Here is a 25039-nt window from a genome sequence, read left to right as displayed (position 1 = left end):
CAGGCCATCATTATAAACATTTTCACATTTACATCATTTACATAATTGCACACTTGCATTTTTATCGCTATTTTTAAATTTGGTAAACAATAATGTTTTGTTATACTTTATGTCTTAATAAAATATCCTAATGCTGCTGGCTCTGTCGTTTATTTATATCTGGCGGTCACGTGGGCCACAATGGCCGGTGCACACTAAACTCACATTGTCGTATATTCATACGATTAAAATATTGAACTATTGGCAAAGCGGGAGCCTGAGCGTAAGTGTGCGCCCAATGAATTAACAAAGAATCCTAACTAATATGAGATGGCCGCACTTACCGCATTAGCGATAAAATATTTATCTCCAAGCACTGTACCTTCCCTCCCTAAACCTTCGAAAACTACAGAATAATTTTTCATCCTACAGACTTGCTACGAGATGGAAAGGTACCTGAAGGATGAGCCAAAATTACAATCCTACAAAAAGCTGCCCACGGAGTTGGATACAGCACCGTGGAATTTATTCAGGGCTCCACAGATCTGGACTGCCACTACTGGCGCGACAACAACACAATTCGAGCCCTCGATCAAAATGGAGGTCAGTAATAAGTAGCCGATTAAAAATAAAAATAATAATAATCCAATTGAAGAATTAGTTGGTCGATGGGGCGTGGTGGGGGTGGGGGTGGGGGTGGGGGTGGGGGGTTTGATGGGGCTCAGGAGTTTATTACAATGTGCAATTGGATTTTGTTAATGGAGAATACTCCTGTATAATTAATTTGATATTTAATTCAAATGCCTCAGACTTATGGAAATAATAAGTAACTGTAATTGTTAACAGCACATGCATATATATATATATATATATATATTATAAATGTTATATAAAATATATCAATGGATTTAATAAATTATACTCTAGCGAATTACTTACATATCGTCTCATGAATTTAATATTTATGCACGCATAGACGTGCGCGCGCGCACGGGCGAGCTAATCGATGGATATACGTCCATACACTTGTAAATAATTTGACGTTGGTTGTCAGCTTAATCCTTACCTACAAATTTTTCACAAATTTCCGGAGTAATAAATCAGTATTTCATTTGTTTCTATTACACGAGATTTTCATTTCAAATTACGCCACACATATCGATCTGATCGATTAAAGGAACAAGAGTAGTATATCAAAGAAATATTGAATTACAGCTTTAACATTGACGCATAATTTTTCATTGAATGTTAAGTTTAAATAAGTATATGTAATGTCTAGGTGACGACGTCGACGGACGAGAGGGATCCGCTTTGTTTGGAAGACATAAAGCTGAGTCCCGGTGATCACAGTCACAATGGCCGCGACAGGGATCTACTCGACCGACACCTGGACTCGCTGTCCATGTCGTCGGCCAGTTCCGCGTGTTCCGCTCTCTCCTGGGACGGTTCGCCCTCTTTGTCCTGCAGAGCACTCATTCTCAAGAAGGAGCCGAGTGAGGATCTTGAGGAGGACGAGGAACACGAGGTAATTTACAATCGGCATTAGATGCCTCTTAATTAACATTTCCAGCTTCTTTTTTCGAAACATTTAAAATGCCGGCGATAAATCCGGTCTGCGTGAACCGTTGACCTCTAGACGTGAAAAATGGAGTGATCACAATTTTTCACACAGCAGTTTTCTTATTTATCCAAGGAGAAGCGACGAGGGCGTGTGAATCGAATCATTTTATTTTGCGCGTCGACTATGCAAAAAGCCACGCTACGTGTGCTCTAAATAAATAATTCCAATTGAATATAAAAACGTGTGGTTTTGCCACTTTTACGTCCCACGCGTACCATCCCTGCAATGAAATACGCTTTCAGCTAATGAAATAAACCTTATATTAACATAAAGTATTTGGCTTTGTGTTGCAAAATGTCGCAATTATTCGGCATTATCGATGCATCCGACACGACAGTCAAGGCTATAAAAGGACGTTGGTTTTATAGGAAATCGAAGAGGAAGAGGATAGCGGTTGCGAGGGCGAGGGTCAAATTCTGACGCCACCTTCCAGTCCAGAATCTGGACAAGGCCATTCGAATTCGAGTCACTCGTCGACCGGCAGTTCGATGCTCGATGTACAGAATCTCAACCTTCACGGGACAAACGGCAGAAGCGCGATTGTCAGGGTCACCACCACGAACGCGCAGACTGTCGCGAGGTACGTTCATTACTTTACCACCACCTGTCGATAAATAATACGAAAAATCTCACTCCAGGTTCTCTTAAACAATCCGCCATTCGTAAATTCATTTCGATCTCACATTCGCCCAATCTATGTACTAATCGATCGGCTGGTCGAGCTTGACGCCCGTCAACCTTTCCCATCAACGGCTCCTACCCCCAACGCAACTCCAGCCTGCCTCGAACTCACATTTATCCCCAATTCGTGTCCCGGTTGACTGGCATAATGGCACCAAATGACTTTGTAATTCTGCGTCCCCAGATTGATCTCAGTGGCCACGAATGGCTTCCCGCCCGTGAGCAGCGCGACGCAACATGTGCACACCGCGACAGCGACGGTCGTCGCTGCGAGCCACGTGACCATGAGTAACAGGCATCACGCGAGGAGTCACGAGCATAGTCCACCGGACACGAAGCGCAGGATACACAAATGCCAGTTCCCTGGCTGCAAGAAAGTATATACCAAGAGCTCGCATCTCAAGGCTCATCAGAGAACGCACACAGGTCGGTATTTATTTCGCTTCGTCCCGTAATATTAAAATTGCGTAATGTAGGATTGGCTGGGAGTGGGACGAGGGACGAGGGGGATTGGGGATGGTGTTGTTGGCTCGAGGGATCCATTGGGTTAGTGGTGTCGATGCCGCGTGGTAGATTCGTTTCGTAGCTCACAGAGTTATGGAAGTGGCGGCCTTGCGACTCTTTTCCTATACGAGGAGACGTTGCGAATGAAAATTTGGAAAGCTCGAGGGGAACATTAAGGAGAGACTTTTGGAATGTATTTTTGGGGTTGGTCGCGTGTGGGGAGCAGCCGTAACTTATCTATCGATTCAGCCCGACAAATTGCGAGATTGATATTTATAGATACATTATGAGTATAGACGTACGAGTATAAATATACCGATAATTTATTAAAGATTATTAAAGTCCAATTATACACATTTTAAAATTGCAATTAATCCGTTATTTATGGCATGAGCATAGCTCGTACAACATATAATAAGCTCGTAAATAAATTCAATTTTATCTACTCTTGGTTATTTCCATTAGCATAAGGAAATGTACCCGAACGAGCTCTATTTGTGAAATATAAAACGAAACTTTTAGCGTATAGAAATAATATTATGCAAATGGATTTTTTCCGCTACTTTATTATTGCATATATATAGTAATGTTTATATTTAGTTCTGCGATACATTTATAAAGCAGGTTTTTCCTTTGCCGTGTTATTGCGTTAATAGCGATTCTTATTTGTGTTGCAAACAGACTTTGTTATCTTTTTTTCTGTTGTTGTTGTTTGTATATGTATGTCTTTATATATATATATATATATATATATATATTTTTTTTTTTTTTTTCTCATATGTAATAATAGAAATGCCATGTCTTTGCTTGACATTTTGATGACTGAAATTGACAAATTTTAATAATATTGCGGTTGCCATCTAAAGTGGACAGCGAAGCAAAGATATCAAGAAATCTGTGAATTTCTCGGGGATTAGCGATAATTAAAGGAGCGATAATACAAAAGCCACGTTAAATTACGTAAATTAAGTAACGCGATAATTCACGAGTTCGTTTAGATTGATCTTCGATTACCATTGGCTCATTTTTTTTTCTTTTAATTGTCCCCTAAACCATTGTATCGTCATCGCGTAAAATAGTAATGAAATAATCAAGAAATAGTAATATTTGACTTTTGGCATTTGTACGAATTTAAGTTATAACGCGAGACACAACGCGAATAAAGATTTATCAACTCTTGTTAGATAGATAGGGAATGCAAAAATTTATTCAAAAATATTGCGAATTTAAGTGTTTATATTAAGAAACTATTTGCATACGGAGTAACGTTTTACAATCTAATCTTATCGGTCTCTGTTACCGTGTATGTAAAACTTTCAGTGCACTACTTTTCAGATATGTGCGAGCAAGTACCTACTCAATTAAGGGTATGAAATATTTAAAATTTGGAATTGTACAAGCCATTCGTCGATTATTATATCGTAACTTGCCTTCTGCGTCATTCTCTCTCTCTCTCTCTCTCTCACACACACACACACACACACACACACACACACACTCACACACTCACACACACACACATACACCATCTTTCTCTCTATATCTATATATCTATCTATCTATCTATCTATCTATCCAGCTATCTCTCTTACTTTAGCTGTTGCCCATTACGCACATCTTCCATTTGTCAGTAGCATGCGGTGCTTTTTCGTTATTTCTCTTTGATACCGAAATGCAAATCAACGCTTATTCGGATTTGAGGTTAGCCAGCAGAGGAATAACTGCGGTACTTGGCCGCCCTTACCTCGAAAGCCGCGAATTGCTTTACGCAGGCCGTTAAACAGAGGCTCGAGAGGAGGAAAAGCAGCCTACGGAATAATATATTCGCTTTTCCATTATTAAAGTCTTGAAAATGCTTATAGCCGGCTATCAGTTTCGAGTCTCGAATTTCATATTAATTTTTAAAGTCCCGAAATATTTGTCTGTGGCAGGATGCTATTTGCTTAAAAACGGGCGATTTTGAGATATTTTGCGACACAACAGCAACAACGATACGTAATGAAAGCGAAAGCAAATAATTAATTAATATACCTTATCACTATATTGTAAAACAAATATATTGTTATATGACTAATACTACTACTACTACTACTACTACTACTACCACTACTACTACTACTACTACTGCCACTACTACTAAAACTACTACTACTAATAATAATAATAATAATAATAATAATAGTAATAATAATGATGACAATGGCAATGACAATGACAATGACATTAATAACAATGATTATTATAATAATTAGTATTAATCGATAACAAATAAATAATGTCTTTAATTACTAATGTAATCTAGTGGAGTGATTAGAACGACTTTTAAAAAATATACGTCAATGCTTTCTGCGTGGAAATCGTTTCTCTATTAATTTGTGATATATTGCGTAATGAAAAAAGACATTACTACAACAGCATTATTACGAAAATGCGGCCCTATTGAAGGGTTAATTAATGTAAGGTGGTCGATCTTACCAATCACAATAAATTCGAAAGAACTTATCTTCGCGGAATTGTCTCCTGTCCTCCCCCCCCCCCATGCAGGTAATGCGATTTGAAGCTTTGTGTCGCGCCTCTTTCCGCTTACCCCTGTAGATGCAATCTAATTGTTTGTAAGCACACCGCTCGTGCCTTATGAAAGTCTTTGAGAGATCTTTTCCGTTCCTCGAGAGTAATCGGAAAAGCAATGCTCGGACGACGAACGAAGTGTAGAGGGACGAGAGCTTGGAGATTGAAAGAACGTAATGGCGTGGCGGGACTTTGATCTCGTGTCTTTCGAATCGAATTTCGGTGTGTCCAAAGAGCCTCTGAAGGGAAGGACCTCGCGCGGGATCAGACGACGCGCAACGGACGGGATTCTCGTCTGGTCCTCCTCGCCTTTAAGGTCAGCAAGCCAACCAATAAAAAGGTTTGTTACGAGTCCGACGGAACTTCCTCACCGTACGACGAGTCGAAAGTAGACTTTCCATAGCGTCGTCGTCGTCATCGCCGTCGTCGTCCTCCTGGTCGTCGGCAACTCTCACTCTCTCTCTCTCTCTCTCTCTCTCTCTCTCTCTCTCTATATATATATATATATATATATATATATATATCTCCTCTCTCTGTATTTGTGTGGATACTTTACTATAACTCTTTCATTACAGCTTTCCCTTCTCTACAACCTTGTGAATCTTAAAGCCCGTCTGTGTACATTAGCTGCTGCAATATTATTTAACAAGCTCGTAAAATACAGATGTTCTAATTAATTGTAGAGCAAGTATTCATTAGCCTAAGTAAATGTATCTGAAAAATCGTGTACATTTATAAGGCATAAATTATTTTGCTATTAAATATATTTATCATAAAAATTTAGTTCAATTCAAATTTATCTGCCCACATTGTCATGGATTTTTGAAAATTTTAATTAACACCGATCGACGCACACCTCCCCCCTCCCCCTGCTCCTACACATCCATTCCAGCATGGACACTCTATAACTACAATCATTATTAGATTAATTACCGATGATTTATTTTCGTAAGATTAATAATTTTTAAAGTTCAATAATAATTTATTATTTTAATATTAATTGGGGTACGTTACGGAATAAAATAAAGGAATCGAGCATTTAATAGATTCGTAGGAAAGCTTTATCGATACCTCGTTGAGTTCATTTAATCATGTCAAATATATTTCAACGTCATTCGAAATGTCATAACTAAATCTTTTCATTTATTATTTTACGTGATAGATTAATGTAACCATCTGTCAATTTCTTACTTTTTCAAACTGAATCAGCTTTAGGTAATAATTTAATATTTAATATTTATTTGAGTAAATTATAATGTAAGTTTATATTTTTGCTAGATTCGACTTTAAAAAAAAAATTTTCGTATATAACAATTCCGTTGCTTAGTTTTTTTTAAGACTTTCATGTTAGAAAATTTCTATTTGATTTCAACATAGCATATATATATATGGCAAAGTACATTTAACCAATAATTTGTAATGGAAAATTAGATAAAATTTATAGAAGAAACGAACTGAAATTCTAGAAATTTCAAAATGGCTGACAATATAATTTTCTATTATTGAAAAACCATAATAATTGTCACATATTTTCAATTTTTCATTATTTCATGAATAACATATTTTCAGTTTTAATATAGATAAAAATAGAGTTATTTTATTATTAGTACATCGATTTTCTATTAAGGAGTGGGGAATACTAGAGAAGGGAGGAGAGAGAAAGAGAGTGATCGATAGTGAAGAAGAGAAACACATAGATATAGAGAGAGAGTGAGAGAGAGTGAGAGAGAGAGAGAGAGAGAGAGAGAGAGTGAGAGAGAGGGGGGGGGAGACAGACAGTGAATATGTATGACACACTAGTCTATTGGTTGTGAACATTGCAGCGAGTCGACAGAGATTTTCAATCACAAGAGCTTTTCTCTTTAATACTTAGGTTCTACGGCGTGAGATCTATTTACCCTTTTGCGCATCGATGACAACTTTGATCCTTATCTCTTAGATCCGACCTTCTCTCGACAAAAGAGTAATACTTTGCAAACAATAAAAAAGTGATGAATAAATAGATTTTGCGGATGCTCTTTATTCATGTACATACGATATGGGGATGACTCGCTTCATCCATTGTCATTAGCTATTGATATCTCAGATATTCTTATGAAATCTTTAAACAGTTATGTATTTTTAATATTACCTGGATTATTATATTAATTTAAGCCTTTTCTCTGAAAATATTTGAATTCAGCTGATAAACATTTTAAATTAATAAATGTTTCCTCTAACAAGCGTATGTACAATATAAACATAAATGTCATTTTACACGTTCTAGAAATCCGAAAACATCCTTAATGTTAAACGAACAATAAAGTGTTTAAAACAACGAAAAAATAATGACAATTAAGATTAACGATTTTGCACTAGCTGATATTTTTCCTTATTTCTTCTTCATTAAAACTGTTTGAATTGTTACGCTGTCGACAAATATATCTCGTACCTTTTAAAGGGCAACGCTATTCACTAGAGTTTTCCGTAGCAGCAGTTCGCCATTCATTTTATTCGAGTAATTCTTAAAATAGATAGAGTAGCGCCGGCAATAACGTACCCAAGCGACATCGATTCTTCTTCGGCAATACACAAGAATATTTGCGCACTTAGATAAAACTTAATATAAACAACTTTTGACTCGGATAAAGAGCTCGCAACGGCCGCATCGATTGAGAAGGAGGAGGAGGAGGAGAAGGGCGGGAGGTATCAAACACTTTTGTTTCACAAGCAAGTTAGGTCTAATGCACCGAGATAAAGCGACTCTTAAATAACGGCTTCCTTTTCCCTCTTACTTAGAATGGAGCAAAGTTTCGGATAAAGTAAAATACGAGGGACAAAAAATGAGTAACACGATTGAATATTAGAAAAGTTTGCTAATAAGACGATACTAACTTAAAGTTCGATAATATATGCATAATAATTATAAGAGTACATTCGGTAGGTAAAAAAAGCAAAAAAAAATTTCGAGATATACTTTTATTTTCGAAACTTTACGCGTGCTTTAAACATTTTGCCGTAGAAAGGCATTTACGCGCCATGATATAATGATGCCCATAGCAACAGTTTAAAATCATTCTCCACGTGGATTCCTCGATTATCAATACACATTACAATCGATGAAATATTAAAATTTGCTTAAGAATCAAAGTCGCCGTTTCAGCAATAGGCTTCCGCGTAATGCAATTCTTAAATAATGGCTATTCAGACTTGTCTGGCTATGAGGGAAGGCAACACAGACATAAATAAATGCAGCGGGAAGGCGGACGCGGAGAAGAGGATATATTTATATATATATATATATATGTATATATATAGAGCGAGAGAGCGAGAGAGAGAGAGAGAGAGAGAGAGAGAGAGAGAGAGAGAGAGAGAGAAAGAGAAGTACTGGGCTCGCAAATACTAGCCAAGAGTGCATCTGCACGATTGAATGCGTATCCTCTTACCTTCGACCGCAAATTCAAACTCTCTTCCCCCTCCCTGTCTCGGTACCACAGGCGCCTGCGGTCGAGTTACGAGGATCTCCTCGTATCCGTCTCGACGTTAAACTTTATGCCCCATACAAGTTGGTAACGTCGCACTGCTGGCCGCAATCCGCGAGTACTTGCACGAGCACACAGACATTTTTCAAAGAAAACTACTGAGTTAGTGTGTGCGTGCGTGCGTGTGCGTATGCGTGAGAGAGAGAGAGAGAGAGAGAGAGAGAGCTATCTAAAAATGTTATCTTTTTCACGAGAGTCTATGATTCTTTTTATTTCGCAACCGGGACAATGCGTTGTTCGCTTCTTCGGGAGAGTAAATTTTTGTCCGACTTAACGCGATGCGGGCATTTGATATTATGACTTGGAGCGTCAAAATCTCGCTGCTCGACGCTTTCCACATTTAGAATGCATGGAATTAAAAATTTTTTTTTCTGTTTTAAGGTACAAGCGCAAAACTCTTGTAGAAGGAGCATAAATTTCGATGAATATACGCTTCGCGCTTCAATTTGAAATATTAAATATGTGGCACGGAATACTATAAATATATTTTCCCGCAGCCAAAATGAAAATTAAGTATGCTTTAGTTTTTACGGATAAGTCCAGTCATTTTTACGTAACTTTATAAGTAATCGCGTCTGATTTTTTTTTCTTTTTTTTTTAAGGAAAATGATATGCGATATTTTAGCGGATAATGCGCGTATTAAAAAAAAAAAAATGCCAACACTTAAAAATGTTTTAAGATTTGTCCGCTTTAGGACTTTCTTATATAAATTAGAAAATTTAAATGATTCTCGTGATTAAAAGTTTGAATAGCAAAATTATACCTGCGTAATTTAATAATTTAATGAATAAATTACTTTGTTTTAAGGAATTTACAACGTCAACATTTCTTTCGATTAATGCCATTTTGCTAACTATAGCATACGTTTGCCGATAATCCTGACTCTAAAACATAATCAAAACAGTTCAAATTAGAAATATTTCATATTTCTCTTCGGAATGTGAGCGATCGTTAACAAAAATAAAAAAAAAAAAAAAAAAAAAAAATTCATATCCTGCTTTCTTTTCAAGCATTCGACGAAATAAAATAAAAAAAAAAAAAACATAGCAAAAACAAAACGCAACTCGTTATTATTAAAAAAAGAAAAGAAAAGAAAAAATGAAAATTAATATATTGCTTTTAAAAGAAAATGGAAAATGCCTTAATAAGAAGCATGAACCAAACGAAAACAGAAAAGCCACTAATATTAATTTACAGTATCACACTTTCTCTCCCGAAGATATATCGCTAGTGAGAGATCTATATACGAATCCTGAATATTAAGGAGTATGGTAATTCAAAAGAAAATTTTCCCTCAACCGGGCCCTCCCCACTGTCTAACGTCCTCAGTTTGAAAAGCTGAACAGAGGAAAATAAAAGAAATTCGTCCCCTGGTGTAAATGATATTCCGATCTCGCATTCGTTTTCGCGTGCCTCGCACTCTAAGGGAAAAATAACCTCGCGAGCCCCCTTCATCTCTGTCGAGACGCACTGTGTTGAGTCGCGAAGAGAAGAAGCGAAACAGCAGCGAAAGGATATCCTAGGAAAGTTGGAGAGAATGGAACACGTCGTATGCGGATGCTAGGATTTTCCCCTTTCCCCTCGCGATGCCGCCGTCGCCACCGCTGAATTTCGTCTTTATCCTTGGGAGAGGGCGAGTGGCGATGACGACAATACGATAGAAGGAAAAGCTATATACTCGTATTGTGTCGCCGCGCGCGGACTTAATAAAATGTAAAGGACGAACGAGTGGAAAGGAGAAAAATATTCAAGATCGAGGGGAATGGGAAAATGGTGGACTTTTAGCATAGCTGGAAGTTGAGAAGGCTTTGGGATTGCTTAGTTTCGTTGTGTCGCGGTGTAATGGAGGTGGCTTGAGCTTTTGAAGAGGGAAATGAGTTTCGCCTTATACTTTTGATGTGAAACTTCGAACGAGATTTTTTATAAAACAAAATTTTTGTTAATACGATTTTTATTACTTCGCAAAACTCGAATAGAGTACAATGATTACATAAAACGAAAATCATATTTTCCTCAAGTTTTAATATATACATAAAGGACGATAGTTTGAAAAATGAGGAAACTATTTTTTCTGCATCAAGATCTCTTACTCAACGATATAGAAATACTTTTGTTTACTTGGAAATAATACGAAATTTGCTCTGCCAGACAATTTATCTTAGGAAAAATAAACAATAATCTTCCATGCTTCTGTAAACTTTAAAATGTAATTTTCTCAAGTATTGTTTCTACGTCGCAAAGTCCACTTGAGACGTTATAAGCTCGTTTTTAATTAAAAGCTACATAATCATCATTTATGAATCCACTTCTACGTAGTAAAACAAAAAAAAAAAAAAAAAAAAAAAAAAAAAACACAAAAAAAAAATTGTGATATCTCTCATTTCTCATTTGATTCACTCTTCCGTTTTCCACCGTGTAAATCTTCTTTGTCGTTTTTCAAACGCGAACGAGTTGATAAGACTGTTGTTGAAAATTCCTTCCTCTTTATCCCAGTGTACATTAATATCATCCGCACAGATACCGGAACTTGTAACATCCATCAAGAATTAGTAATAAAATGATTTTGTAATCCGTAAAGAGAGTAACTTTCGGTTTTTGCAAACCAGCGTAAATTATTGTTCGGAATGTAAACATAAATTTTATATTCCATTACTCGATACAATTATTACGATGGAAACATAATATTTGGCTATTTCAACCATTTTAACGATGTTATTAAACTCGTATTTGTTTTTTCCATTATTTTTGCTATTCTTCTGGCTGCTTTGTTTCTCGTTTTGCTTGCGGTATTCTTTATCGAAGATATACGTAACGTCACGACGATAGTATAAATAAAATTGGATTTTGCATCCTTACTCAGCTCCTCACTCAATTAAATACAAATATAAGAGGTGAGAATTGACAATGAGTTACATTTGAACAAAATAGCCGTCCCACGGCGCTCCTAAGAATTTGCAATTACCAATTAATATTCCCGTGCGAGGAACAAATCGTCATCTTAAATAGCAAATAGACATTTTCTACGTCAACTCGAGGTCAGACACGCGAATCTTCATTTTATTTAAATTAAATCGTTAAATAAAAATCATCCTTTAGCCGAGCCCGTCCATACACTCATCGGCTTCTCACATAATGTAAGTTCCATTTACCGACACTCGCGAAAAATGCATGCAATGCCGAGAGCCTCGCATGCGCATGCGCGCTCTTACGCGTGCATTGGCAAGGGCATAAAGAAGCTATTGCCGATGCACAATGACAAGGTTTTTCGCTCTAATGCAATCATTCAACGTCCGTGAGTACGAGCACGTAGAGCGAGATGCGGTCGCGTCCCAATGCCCCTCTTCCTCCTCTGCCGGACGAGCCTGCTCCTCTTGCCGCCCCCATACGTCAAGCCGGTTTAACAACTCACGTGCGCAGCCCCGATCTCTTCTCGTCTCTCTTTTCACGGGACTCCGAGGTCGACCCTCGGGCCTTCAGCACTGGAAGCTACAGTTACGACTACGGGACGGATGACACGGCGGGGGCGGCATTTTGATCGAATGCAAAATGAACGTGACTGTAAAATTGCAAACGTTCGGGCAGATGGATTTTTGAATTGCAAAGTGAGCGCGATTTGACTGGCTCTGGCCTGTGTTTGTCCGACCGGCACAGACTCGAAACCCGGCGACAGAGGCGCTCGATCGATACCTCTACGTGTCGCGATGTCCCTTGTAATTTTTAGCCATCTTCATTAGCGATTAGAACGCATTATTGCCACTGGCTCACATGTACGCCCATAGGCACGCACGCACGCACGCATACAATCGTAGATAATCGTAGGCCATTATTTATAGGGCCGTTTGATTGTAAAGGCTGGCGAGCAAGGCCCATAAGGCAGCCTTTTAACGATGGAAGCTCGAAGAGCGAGTGACGCGAATAAAGTTCCTCGGCCTTCGATCAAAATTACCAACTCCATCAAAATCCAAATTAATTTTCATCCATGGATTAATCGAGCGATTAAGAAAGTGAAATACAGGAAGAAAACTTGCGAAATTTGACGGCCCCGTGGAGCGAAAGCCCGCGGGCCTTAATCTCTTTGAAATCCAAGCGAAACATCAAAGCAAATAAGACCGTAAGCCTCAAGAGAACAATCTCCCCAGATCAGATGGGCTGAAAAATTACTTCTCTACAAATTAAAGTCAAGCTAGTTTTTAACTGGCATTAACTGCATTATCCGTCCGCGTTATCTACCGAGCCACTGGACCCACCAAGCGGAACCCCCTCTCGCACGGAAGATTTTCCCATTTATTCGGATTGCCGTAGATGAGAAGCTAAAATCCCACTCTCTCAGCCGCGACCAACACGCTCTCCTTGTCGCTCACGTTTTAATATACGTTGGCTTTCGCTTGCACGCGGCCGCAAGAGTTAGACGTCGGCAGCGACTAACGGGCTAAGCCATCTTGTTTAATATGGCTTTATTACGCAGTGTCCGCTAACTGAACGAACCGCCGGGGGACATTATGCGGTAATAAAATGCGCGACGTGCGAGCACACATTGTGTTCTATCCGTGGACGTCGACGTCAACCGTCCCATCTCCTCCTCCCCCCCTCCCCCTCTCCTCCCGCTATCCCACCCACTATCCCAGTTCCTCATCACCTGTGATCCCTCTACCTCCCTCTTCCCGCCAGTCCACACCGCATCTTCAGCACACGTGCGAAACACACGCACTCCCACGCCCCACATTAATATCTATCTATCTATCTTTATATATGTGTGTGTGTGTGTGTGTGTGTGTGTGCGCGCGTGCGCGCGTGTGTGTAGAAATGAGACGTCGGGAGCAGCGCTCGTCCCTGTCCAGGCGATGGACACAACGTATGGTTGTGAAGGCTGCGAATAGAGACTCACGCGCCCAAGTTCCTCGTCACTTCCACCGAGAGCAGAATTTTGTCAAGACTCTGCCCTGCTTCCCTGCTCTCTTTTTTTCACTCCCAAACATTTTCAAATCACATTTTCAAATATCGTTGATTACCACTCGCGGCATTATCGATAGCACCTCGATCCTCTATTCGATCAACGCTCGCTTACACATGCAATCGCGATATTTGGCTTAAAACGATAATAATCGACGACTAAGAAGTAGTGAACAATTTTACGACAACCCTTACCAATCATTCACTGAAATTTCAATTATTTAATATTATTATAAATTATTATAAATTATTGTAAATTATTTAATCTATTAGGCAATTAATTAATTCATTAATTAAATATAATTTACATGGGTAAACGTAATAATGTAGCAAATATTTGTTTAAATGCTTCGTTAATAACGTGGTATTTCGTTTTTACATGGTGTTTCTTTCTTTCTTTTATTTCTTTCTTTTTTTTTCTTTTTTTTTTTTTGGCTCTTTTCTTTCCTACACTTTTTCTAAATTAACCGAGCACGAGAAAAGTTTATTAAATGATAAAGAACGTATGAAAAACGAGTAATTGAATTTCAACAAAATGCTGGATACGCTTGTGAAATACGAACGCTCAGGGGCTTATCAATTCTTATCAACTGACCAAATTAAAAGTACAAAAACTTAATATCTGAACTTGGGATGGGACACGCGGCTTCTCATCAAGCTTAACTTTAATCCAAAGACAGATGAACGCGATGTACAATAAACGCGTGCATTGTTTGATGGAAAGACGTAAGAAATTTATTTCACTATTCGAAATGAAAAAGTATTTATTAAATATTCATAGACGCTGTGCTGCGTTATTGAAAATATACGTCTTGCAGGATCAACTGGTTTTATTTTTTATTTGCATATATCTCTCGTAAGTAAAAGTATCGTAAATTTTTATGAAGCTTTCATTTTAGTTAAGTGAAGAGGCGAAATTTTATTTCAAAGTTTCTTCTTTTCTTCATCCTGTTTTTTTTTTTTTTTTATGGATCAATTTTCAATACTCTTAATAATATTTTGATTTATGAATTTGTACTTGGACCATTGTGCACAAATTTTCCTAAAAATATTTTTACTCAAACGTTCGTACTTGTGTCCAAGAAAAGAAAAAAACTAGTAGTTTAGTTATTGTACAAAATTAAACGTGAAAAGGAAAAAAAAGTAGAAGATACACAAGTTTGCGCAGGAAAATATGTACAACACGAGTGATAAAAGTTATTTATTAACGCATTTATTAACGGCATTGCACCGTGTATTAATCAATTGCAAAAGCACAGAAGACATGTATTAACTATTATAAATCATGAGATCGTAAGATTCTGAAGGAGGAGAATGATAATTTATCATTACACTTTAATCAGGGATTGGAAAATAAAAGTATGCAATATGTGAGAAAATCATATTACAAAAATTTAATAACGGCTTACGTTTATTTTACCTGTATTTTTTGTAATTTATGCTTATAACAAGAATGTAGGCGCGTGCACTCGCCGAACTATCTAAAATGACAATAGTAAGATTTAAAATTTTCTTCTTAAATGAAGGTAGAAGGATGCGCAAGTCAGATAATGGCAGATAATTGTATGTAAATTTCATGTTCAAAAGCATTGCGTTGAGAAAGAAAAACCTAACGCGTTCCGCTACTTTATCCTCGAGTAAACTCTCTAGCCACAATAAAATATCACAACACATGTCCCTTAAAAAATACCCTTTGCACGAGTCTTACATGCGCCGCGCACAAGATCTGCATTTTCCATCCCTCTTGCTTACTTTTTATCTCGGCGTCTTTACCAACCGCCACATCTCCAGCGGCACGCCAACTCCATGTTTTCTCTTTGACTCCGTCATTTTCTCCTGTCGCTCCTACTGGAGAGACGAGTATTTCTCTCGCATCGCACGGAAAAGGGATCCTTCACCCCACGAGTTCCTTTATATGCACGTGTATACACTCGCGAGCGCGTTGTATTTTCCCGGGCAGTCGCGTGCCCGGAATTTAGGTAGAGCAGCCGAGGCTGTCGCCGGAAACTTGGTTATGCGTTGCCACGTCCGGGTTGGATTTGTCGCCGTCACCTCGCGAGGAGACGCCACCTACCATCCACCGCCCGCGAAATAATGGAGAAGACGTTTGTTTGGTCGGCGGGCTCTTTCTTATTTCGTCGGAAGCCGTGAAACAATTTTGGCCGAGGGGCCGCATAAATTTCCCGGGCTTCGACGTTGATAAAGAATCCCGACGGAATTTTCCTTCTCGCGCGGCAAAATAAACAGCCGGTGCTTTGAATAATCTTGAATTAAAGAACGCCGGGAGAGCGGCTCGGCTCTGCCACGGCTGCTTAATAACGTCGAGAGTACGAAAAATTTTGGCCGACTACAGTGTGACTACGGACATTTCCGAGAGGACGATCCGCTTTAATCGCTCTTTGTTTAACGAACGAAGCAAACGAATCATCTTTATCGCTCGATCGCGCAGAGTCTCGGACTGCTGCGCCGCCTTAACATTCGACTCGCTTTAAAGATTTTTCAAAGACTTTTGGTAATATTTATAGAGCACGGGACAGAAATTTAATAATTTTTCAAAAGCCCGCTTTAAGCCCTAATATGCTGTTTATCTCGAAAGATCTTGTTAAACGTCCCGCCAGCTTCCTGTCTTTCACTTTCATTGAAAGATCCTTATTAATCTATCGATTACGATCGTTTCGTTCATCATCCGACAACTATACGCCACACTCCTCCTCACCCTTGACACACACATAGATCTAACACCACCTCCTCGTCGTCGTCCTCATCCTCCTCTTCCTCCTCCTCCTCCTCCTTCTCCACCAATCCCTCACAATCCATACCATTGCCACAATTAACTCGCGACAATCGCTTACAGTATCACCATACCAAACAGCCGGGATAACAAGATAATGCTCCCATCCATCCGCAGCTACTTACAGCCAATCACTTTTCCAACTCCAACGCCCAGTCTCCATCCCCACTCGACTTCAACCCCATGGGCATGCAATTATTCAACGGCATTTTATTATTAAAAACCCTGGAAAGCAATACGTAGTATGGAAACGGATAAGCCTCGGGACGTGTCCTCGCCTGGATTAACAATTCAACGTCAGCCGCGTCAACCCAACCGACCATCTTCCCTTTAATGCCCTCCCCTCCCCACCCCGCCCCACAATTAAGCGAGCCAAAATCAATGTATCGAGGTAATGGCCCTTCAATTTTGAACCGGCAGAGCGCAATCGGCACGTCGAGCTGCGCTCTCGAGCTCGGAAAAAAAGGAACGGAAGTCCGAGCTAAGCTCCCTCATGCTGGTCACCCTCGATCTCCTCTCCTGCGGCTAATTGAAAATAGCCAGGTGCGCGAGCGCGCGCGCGCACCTCTACGCCCCGAGCAAAAATCAATCTCCCGCGTCCCGTTAACCGCGCGCTCGATCGGCCTTTGGCGATCCCTCCATCGTCCCCTCGCTTCCCACGCCGTGGCACGAAACCGCCGGGAGCTCCCGGCCCAGTGGCCAATCGAGAGTCTAGCCCGAGGCACGAATCAGCAGTCTAGGTGCGCTCAGGGCGCCTCGCGGGAGGCTTCGCTCGGCCCTCGAACCGTTAAACGCGCGGTAACGCCGCGCCACAGGTGTCGATCCTCCATTATCTCCGGCTCGCTTTCCTTTATCCCTCTCGAGCCGCTGCCTCGCCAACCTCGTCGACCACGCTCCTCGCCTCATTCCACAACCACCCCAAATGCATTATTTACGAGTCGTAATATCGGGATGCGCGTCGTGCACACCCCCAAGCCAGACACTCGTCATCCTCGTTACCCGAAATAATACATTGTCAATTATGGGGCATTACGACCGAATGGAGCTTATGCCCCGAGGTCCCAGTCACAGACAAATCGCAAAATAAAATATCTCTCTCTCTCTCTCTCTCTCTCTCTCTATCTATCTCCCTCTCTATCTATCTCTATCTTTCAATCAAACTTTCATTCACGCGCTTTCCAACCGTCTATCTGCCTATCTATCTATTTATCTATGATCTATATAAATATATGTATGTAAGATGCGAGGAACAACGGTCACGAGCTGGCTTAACGTCGACCGTAATAACAAATTGCCCAATGAAATCTCAATTGGCCAAGAGAAATTGCCATTTAGGCTCGACGTCCGCTCGCCATTCCGATTTAAAGTCTCACCGGCGCTCTTTAATCTATTTACAGGAGAAAAGCCGTACAAGTGCAGCTGGGAAGGCTGCGAGTGGCGATTCGCTCGCTCGGATGAACTGACGCGCCACTATCGCAAGCATACCGGTGCCAAGCCGTTCAAGTGTCGGCACTGCGACCGCTGCTTCTCGCGCAGCGATCATCTCGCCCTTCACATGAAGAGACACGTCTAATGCCGTGACGGACGCGAGCAGCGCCGAGCAGAAGCAGCAACACGAGCAGGAGGGACAGAAGGACGAGGAGAAGGAAGCGGCGGTGGGGCAGGAGGAGGTGGAGATGTAGGAGGAGAAGAAAGTGGGGAAGGGGGATGAGGAGTTTGTGCGCTGGCCCGAGGACAACTGTAACGATTGCAACGAAGAGGACGACGACGACGACAACGATGACGACGACGACGACGAGGACGACGACGACGAGGACGACGACAACGACGACGAGGACGATGATCTTCACGTCTCGAGGAGCTACGAGATGCGCTAACGAGTGCTTCACGCTACGACGACGCTACGTAATCCGCAATACGCAACTCGCCCGAGCTCACAGCCAAAGATCGCCGCCTACGTCATCGACGACAACATCGCCGTCTGCACCGCCATCATCGTCATCACTACAACCACCGCCACGCGAATGCGCGTGCACTTGCGCGGGCACAGGGAGACACACGGGCAGAGACAGACTTCCTACTGCGCTCTTATCACTTGTCTCCCGCGATTTCGACTCTCTCCTACACGATGCTGGCGTTACGAGAACAATTATCACAATTGATGCTTGAATATGTGATAGGTTCTCCGTCCGGACGATGCGACTCCCATTAATGTAGCGGTGCCGACCAGACCGTCGTCAATTTCACCGTCGTTGCGTTTTTAACGCACGCGCTGAAAGAGTAACGCGAGTCCGTTGACGCGAGCCAGACTTAACGAGGAGAACGAGTGCCCAACCGATGTTCTATCTCGCTCGTTCGAGATATGATGAGACAACCAAGCGAGTCTCCATGCTGATCATACGAGCGTGTCCGTATACATTTATGCGTACCCGGGAATGGGAGAGACAAGGATCGGGTACATGCGCGGATCGTATCGTCTTTGGAGCGCGGGAGCGTTAATCACTGCCAATACACGTCGTACAACTACACGGCGAGACGAAAAGAATGAATGGAGGGCACATTGGGTATTTGGTAATTTGCGTGGTGTATCATCGTGGCCGATTTAGGCAAGCGACGCCAAATACGACGGTCAACCGCCGGAAACTGCGGAATACACAGACAGCGTGTTATTCACGCTCGTACACGGATAATGAGACTGTGTTTATTATAATGCAACCATCCGGGGAGAATTCCTTGTGTATTATTTTAGCTAAAAATTGCATTATATAGTTTTGTATATATTAGTTAATTATATTGTAGAAGTTAATGATCTTTCAACTAGCGTATTTAGATTACAATAATAACGTGCACATTAATATAAATAATTTATCATTGAAACATTAAGCTTTTAATCCATGCTGATAGGCTGAAAAATTGTTAATATAAATTTCCTTTATACGTCACACAGTACTTCAATAGATTATCCGAAGATTGTCTAATAAGCGTAATTTTCATGAAATTTTTAAATGCCTAATTAGCCCATCACTTTTACTGTTCTATACATAGTTACCAATAATTGCTATTATTCTTATTAATTGGAGATTCTTTCATACGACTACTGCTTTGCCCTTTAAAATTTCTTATTCGCCGATCCAACGGCATAATACATTTGTAATACCGATTCCGACGAAAAGTGCCGGAAGAATATTTTTACCCATCGCTAATAATCATCGACGCTCGGCACATTAAGTTATCATTCTTTATTGTTTTATCTGGAATTTGAATAGTTCGTTGTCGGATAATCGAGTCATTCGCTACACAAATGCATAAATCTACGTAATCTACGATGGATATGGCTTTGTCATGTTTTTGTGCATAGTTTTAATATAATTTAAAACTGAATCAACGCGTTAAATATTTTATTTTACCCTTGAATGTCGACTCTATTGAAGTTGAAATTTGGCATTTTATAGGTATATCTTCGTCAAAAATTGATGTAAAATTTAATCACCAAAATTCAATATTCAATAGACAGAGACTTAATATGAATCGTTAAATGGGTTTACTCTATTATCTTTTCGTCGAGTAGAATATCGCTCCTAATGAAGAATATCCTAAGCAAAAGTGTCATTACATTTTCGTCAGCTCTTATCGCATGGTTGCTCAATCCACTCATACGTACGCACACCCATTTACTCATATATATATATATATATATATTCTTTTTGGACTTTCGGGGGCCTTCTTCCAAGAATTCTCTACGGACACTGTCAGTTATGAAGGCAAGCGTGGTTACGTTGAAACGCTGTTGCTAAGCGAAGTAACAGCAGTATATAGCGAAAAACACACAAAGACGACATAAAGTAAAGAGCACAACACACTCGCATACGAAAAAATGAGAAAAAAAATATCAGAGTGACAATTAGCTAGGAAGATTTCAAGTCTTTCTTTTTCATATAAAACTAATCCAAGGAAGCATTAAGTGCTGTGAAAAAAAAAAATATATATATATATATATAATATATATAATACGGTATGATAAAAACAAAACAAAAAAAAAATGCAAAAACCAAATAAAAGAAAATTTTTCTATTGTTCTTTTATACTTAGATAACATTGTTTTTCGTCAATGTCGCGTTTCCGCTGCCACAAGGATGCATAACGTGAGTAAATTAGTAAAGATACGTGCGTACACGTCATTATACAATCATTTAGCGGAGCATAAAAGTGACAATAGAAGCAATTTTCAAAGCCCACGTGGTGCCAAATATAACATTTAAGTCCTTTTTTGCACCCGTCGATCGGAGATTCGCAGATGGAAAACTTTACGAACCAGATAAATGAATATAGCTGCAAGTACGTGTCGTATCGCACGTCACACACTAACAAACACCTCTACACCTTTCGCCTCGCGTTTTTTACACGCTAATGTTGCACATTTTCGATGATTTGTTACAAATAATCACGACTTCTCCGAAATTCGCCAAACGGGTATATCTGTCTCTCTACCTGCCTGCCTGTCTGTCTGTCTGTCTGTCTGTTCTCGTTTTCTACATGTCTATTTATTTTGCATATACCCATTCGCATCTATTTCACAATCAGTTTTTCTCACTTTCATGAAAATTAAATAAATCTACTGCATTCGTTTTTTAGTTTTTTTTCTCATTCTTTTTTTTTTCTTTTTGTTATTTATTTTGTATGCGCTCGTTACAAGTTTAAATACAATGAAAATGATCGTCTAATAATGGAAAAATGGCCACACTTCGAATAAGAAATAGAGTTACTATTATTTAACAGCACATATAGTAAAAAAGAAGCGACGAACAGACGGATAGCGAAGCCCAATACAATATCTTACACTCGAAGCAACTTATAAAAAAACTTTTTTGTTTCTTTTTACTTCAGTTATTTCATAATACATTATATATAAGCTTGTTTTTTTTTTTTTCATTTCTATGTATCACAAACAGGTGAAATACACTGCAGAATCCAGATGGATATTAAAAATTTAAATGGTATTTAAAAATTCAGAGCCTTGTATCTGATTTATTAAATTAAATATTTAATTAAAGATTCTCTTCAATTTCCGATTCATAAATAATCTAATAAAGATCTAATAAAGTGGGCAGATATTTCCTTTGCTAATATTTAAGAAGAAATTGCAAGTGAATGTATTTTATAATGCTAGATGAATAAACTCACTCGCGAAGCTTGAAATATTAATTGATAAAACGGAACGATTTAAAAACTTTATAAAATACATAAAAGTACTTATATATAAGGCACGTATTATGTATGATACGAAGGCATTTATGGTTAACAATGAATTTTTCATCATTTTTCGAGTGTAGTCAAGGGGAAACGAAAACAAATGGGAAAGAAAAATTAATCATCATAAAAGACCAGCCCCGATCATTCGATAATCAACAATACAAAACAATAGCCATTTAGAACGGAACATATAGACAAACGAATATTTAGTGGCCAAATAAACTTGAATTTACTTGCGCGTCAAAGTATATAGATAATGATGTTAACAAGATAAATTTCTCTATGGTGTCTGTTTGTAAGATCATTAACAATTCTACATCATTCGTGGGCGCTTTTAACGCTTGTTTGCATTAAGAAAAGTAAAGCTACATACATAAATATACAGTGTGTACTTGTGTATCGTATGTGTGATTACGGATCAATATCATACTGGATAATAGCTAATGAATGAAATAAACGAAACATACTTCGTATATCCTACAACTTTTATTTCTTCTTTTTTCCTTTGTTTTTGTGTATCCAATACCTTTGAGCAAATAAAAAAAAAAATAATAAAAAAAAATAAAATAAAATAAAATAAAAAAAAAGGAAAAAAAAAGAATAGCAACATATAACGGAAAGAAAATGACGCACATTATGAAATGATATTGAGCCAAAATTTATATATGAAGTCATTCCATTATAATCGTTCATATGTGCCGAATAAGGCTTACTGATATATAAATGAGATACTGATTACGGGGGGGGGGGGAAGAAAAGAAAAGAAAAAAGGACGAAACATCGCTTAGTGCGTCGATTCTCGTATATTCGATGCCTAAAATCACGCGACAAAAAGCAAAAGCTTAATATGGTAAAAGACAGATACGAATGCCCGAAGCGAAGGAACTGCAAAAATTAAAAATCATAATTTACAATTTTGGAAGTTCAGCGGCTAAGTCGATGAAAATAATACAATCTCACATAGTCACTATTAATGTCATCGGGAAACATTGAAAGAAATATCTTACGAACTCATTGATTTCATAGTAGGCTAGTGTTTTTAGAAATTTTATACAGATATGAACAGGTATGAATATTAAGAAAATAAAATAAAGCAAATTGTTTAAATGATAACTAGGACAGTGTAAATGGCAAATCTAAGCGCATCGATGTTCTTAATCGGCGTTAAAAGTTTAATTGTAGGAGTAAGATCCAATTTTGAAAATCGTTGAAATTATCGCTCGAGGAATCAGCGTGTCACGGCGATTCCTCGGCATCGATTACGACGAATATAATTATTATTTAATACTACGCGACGCGAATAAATATATGAAAGATATTAAATAAATTAAATAAATTAAATAAATTAAATAAATTAAATAAATTAAATGAATAAATAGGATACAGTTAGTGAAGATAATGAATAGGGCCGCATGTGCAACAGAAAAATTTTGCGGATTCGATGAAACGGCAAACTGTTTTGTAGATCGATCGGTAGACATTTTCAAAGTTATAGTAAAGGGAAATAAGGTTAAGTAACCGAGAAAATCGGTCTAAAATTTGCATTTTTTGGGGATAATCGATAGAAAGTTTTTCCCAAGGAAAAGTCTAAGACAATTTTAAAGGGACACTTAAATTACTTTAAAGATACTTTATAGTAGTTTTTGAGATAACCCGAAGAGAATTAATGAGTCGAAGAAACAAAATTTAACTATCCAATGAGCTGAAAGGAGATGCAAAAAACGTTATAGACACGCGGAGAGCTTCCGCGATAAAAAAAATTCCGTACCTCGTTGTGTATACATCATCTATTTATATAATTGTGAATACACAGTAAGGCGTATGATAATGTGATTTGTTATACGTGTGATTTAAATGGGATAAGGAAGGGAAGGAGAACTAAAACTTTACACTAAAAAATGGAATAAAAATGCGCGTAGGCACGCTTAAACGACGTCGGTAACTGCGTAATTCGAATATGTAATTTTGTACTAACAATATAAAAAAGAAAAAAATTAACAGATAAATCGTATTTAAAAGAGATATGCGAGCAGGAGGAAAGAGGAATGGTCATTATTATATTACATGGCGAAGCGACACCTTTTAAAGGGAAAGCGCGAGCCTCGTGCAACGAAAAATGAAAATTAATATTTCTAGAAAGACATATATATATATATATATATATTAAAAAAAAAAGTAAACGCGTAAACGAACAATTAAAAATAAAGTAAAAGTTAACATGCTAATTACAGGACTTTATTTGTAATGGAAAATTAAATTTGCGAGGTATGCGAGGTATGGCTAGAAAACGAATGAAAAAGGAACTACAAGAGAGTCTCGATGCACTACGGCTACTGTGCTTTTCTTCTCTTCCCTTTACATCATTGTCTTTATCTACTATTACCGTCTATATTCAGCAGATCATTCTTCCTCTACTTCTGTCTCGTGAGTTTAGCACTCGAAAATCAAATTCGCTTCTATAATTTATATTATAAAGTCGCCTTCTCGCAAACACTTAAATCTGCTTAGATAATAATTTGCTTGATAATTAATCTTTTGTTATTAATTTTGTGAAGTTTATGATTCACTGTTTGAAAAGATTGTAGACCGTCTCATTCATAATAAATACCTCCAGGATAACAACATCACAAAACAATGATTTTACTCGTATTTCATAAAATTCGAATAAATTTACGATTTAAAATTCCCATCCTTCGAGTTGTGATTTAATTAAAAGATTTTGCCCGGCGTATGTTGATTATTGATTGACTGGCACACAAGATCAGAGATAATTATCCGCTTCACCACTGAAAATATTTCAATTATCCATGTATTTTATATCATCGACTGGACCCTTTTTTTCTCACTCTCTCTCTCTCTCTCTCTCTCTCTCTCTCTCGGACTCGTTGTTAAATTACTGATGGAGCTATCGCTCAATTCGAGCGGAAGCTTTTCCTTCATGAAAGCATTACGAGATAGAAAGAGGAAAGAAAGGTAGCCTCAACATTTTCTTTTTTCTTCACCGGACACAGATCTGGCTTGTTCGGGGTTGCTTCCGATGTAATAACCGCACGCGATTCGCCTCCCCCTTTTCACTGTAAATTACGCTTTAATTCCCTTCTCACGTGTTTCGTGCCGCGCGTCTAGGAATAAAAAACCAAAGCTTTCTTCTTTTATATCGTGTAACTTTTCTA

The 25039-nt window shown here is 38.6% G+C and overlaps 1 protein-coding gene across 1 annotated transcript in view; it reads left to right on the top strand.

Annotated features, from left to right (window-relative positions):
• The window catches only part of LOC105363639 (Krueppel-like factor 7), a 396223-nt gene extending 377925 nt beyond the window's left edge, over positions 1-18298 (top strand). Inside the window, exons 2-6 of the mRNA XM_011501385.1 lie at positions 412-582; positions 1259-1504; positions 1969-2180; positions 2466-2707; positions 18014-18298. Of these exons, the coding sequence (XP_011499687.1) occupies positions 412-582; positions 1259-1504; positions 1969-2180; positions 2466-2707; positions 18014-18189 (1047 nt within the window). The 3' untranslated portion in view covers positions 18190-18298. The remainder of the gene's footprint in view (positions 1-411; positions 583-1258; positions 1505-1968; positions 2181-2465; positions 2708-18013) is intronic.
• Positions 18299-25039: the final 6741 nt, after the last annotated feature.

This window comes from Ceratosolen solmsi, unplaced genomic scaffold, assembly GCF_000503995.2.
Source record: "Ceratosolen solmsi marchali unplaced genomic scaffold, CerSol_1.0 scaffold3, whole genome shotgun sequence".
Classification (NCBI taxonomy): domain Eukaryota; kingdom Metazoa; phylum Arthropoda; class Insecta; order Hymenoptera; family Agaonidae; genus Ceratosolen; species Ceratosolen solmsi.
The sequence above is the reverse complement of the archived record's forward strand: the minus strand, read 5'-3'. Positions and strand labels throughout refer to the sequence as shown.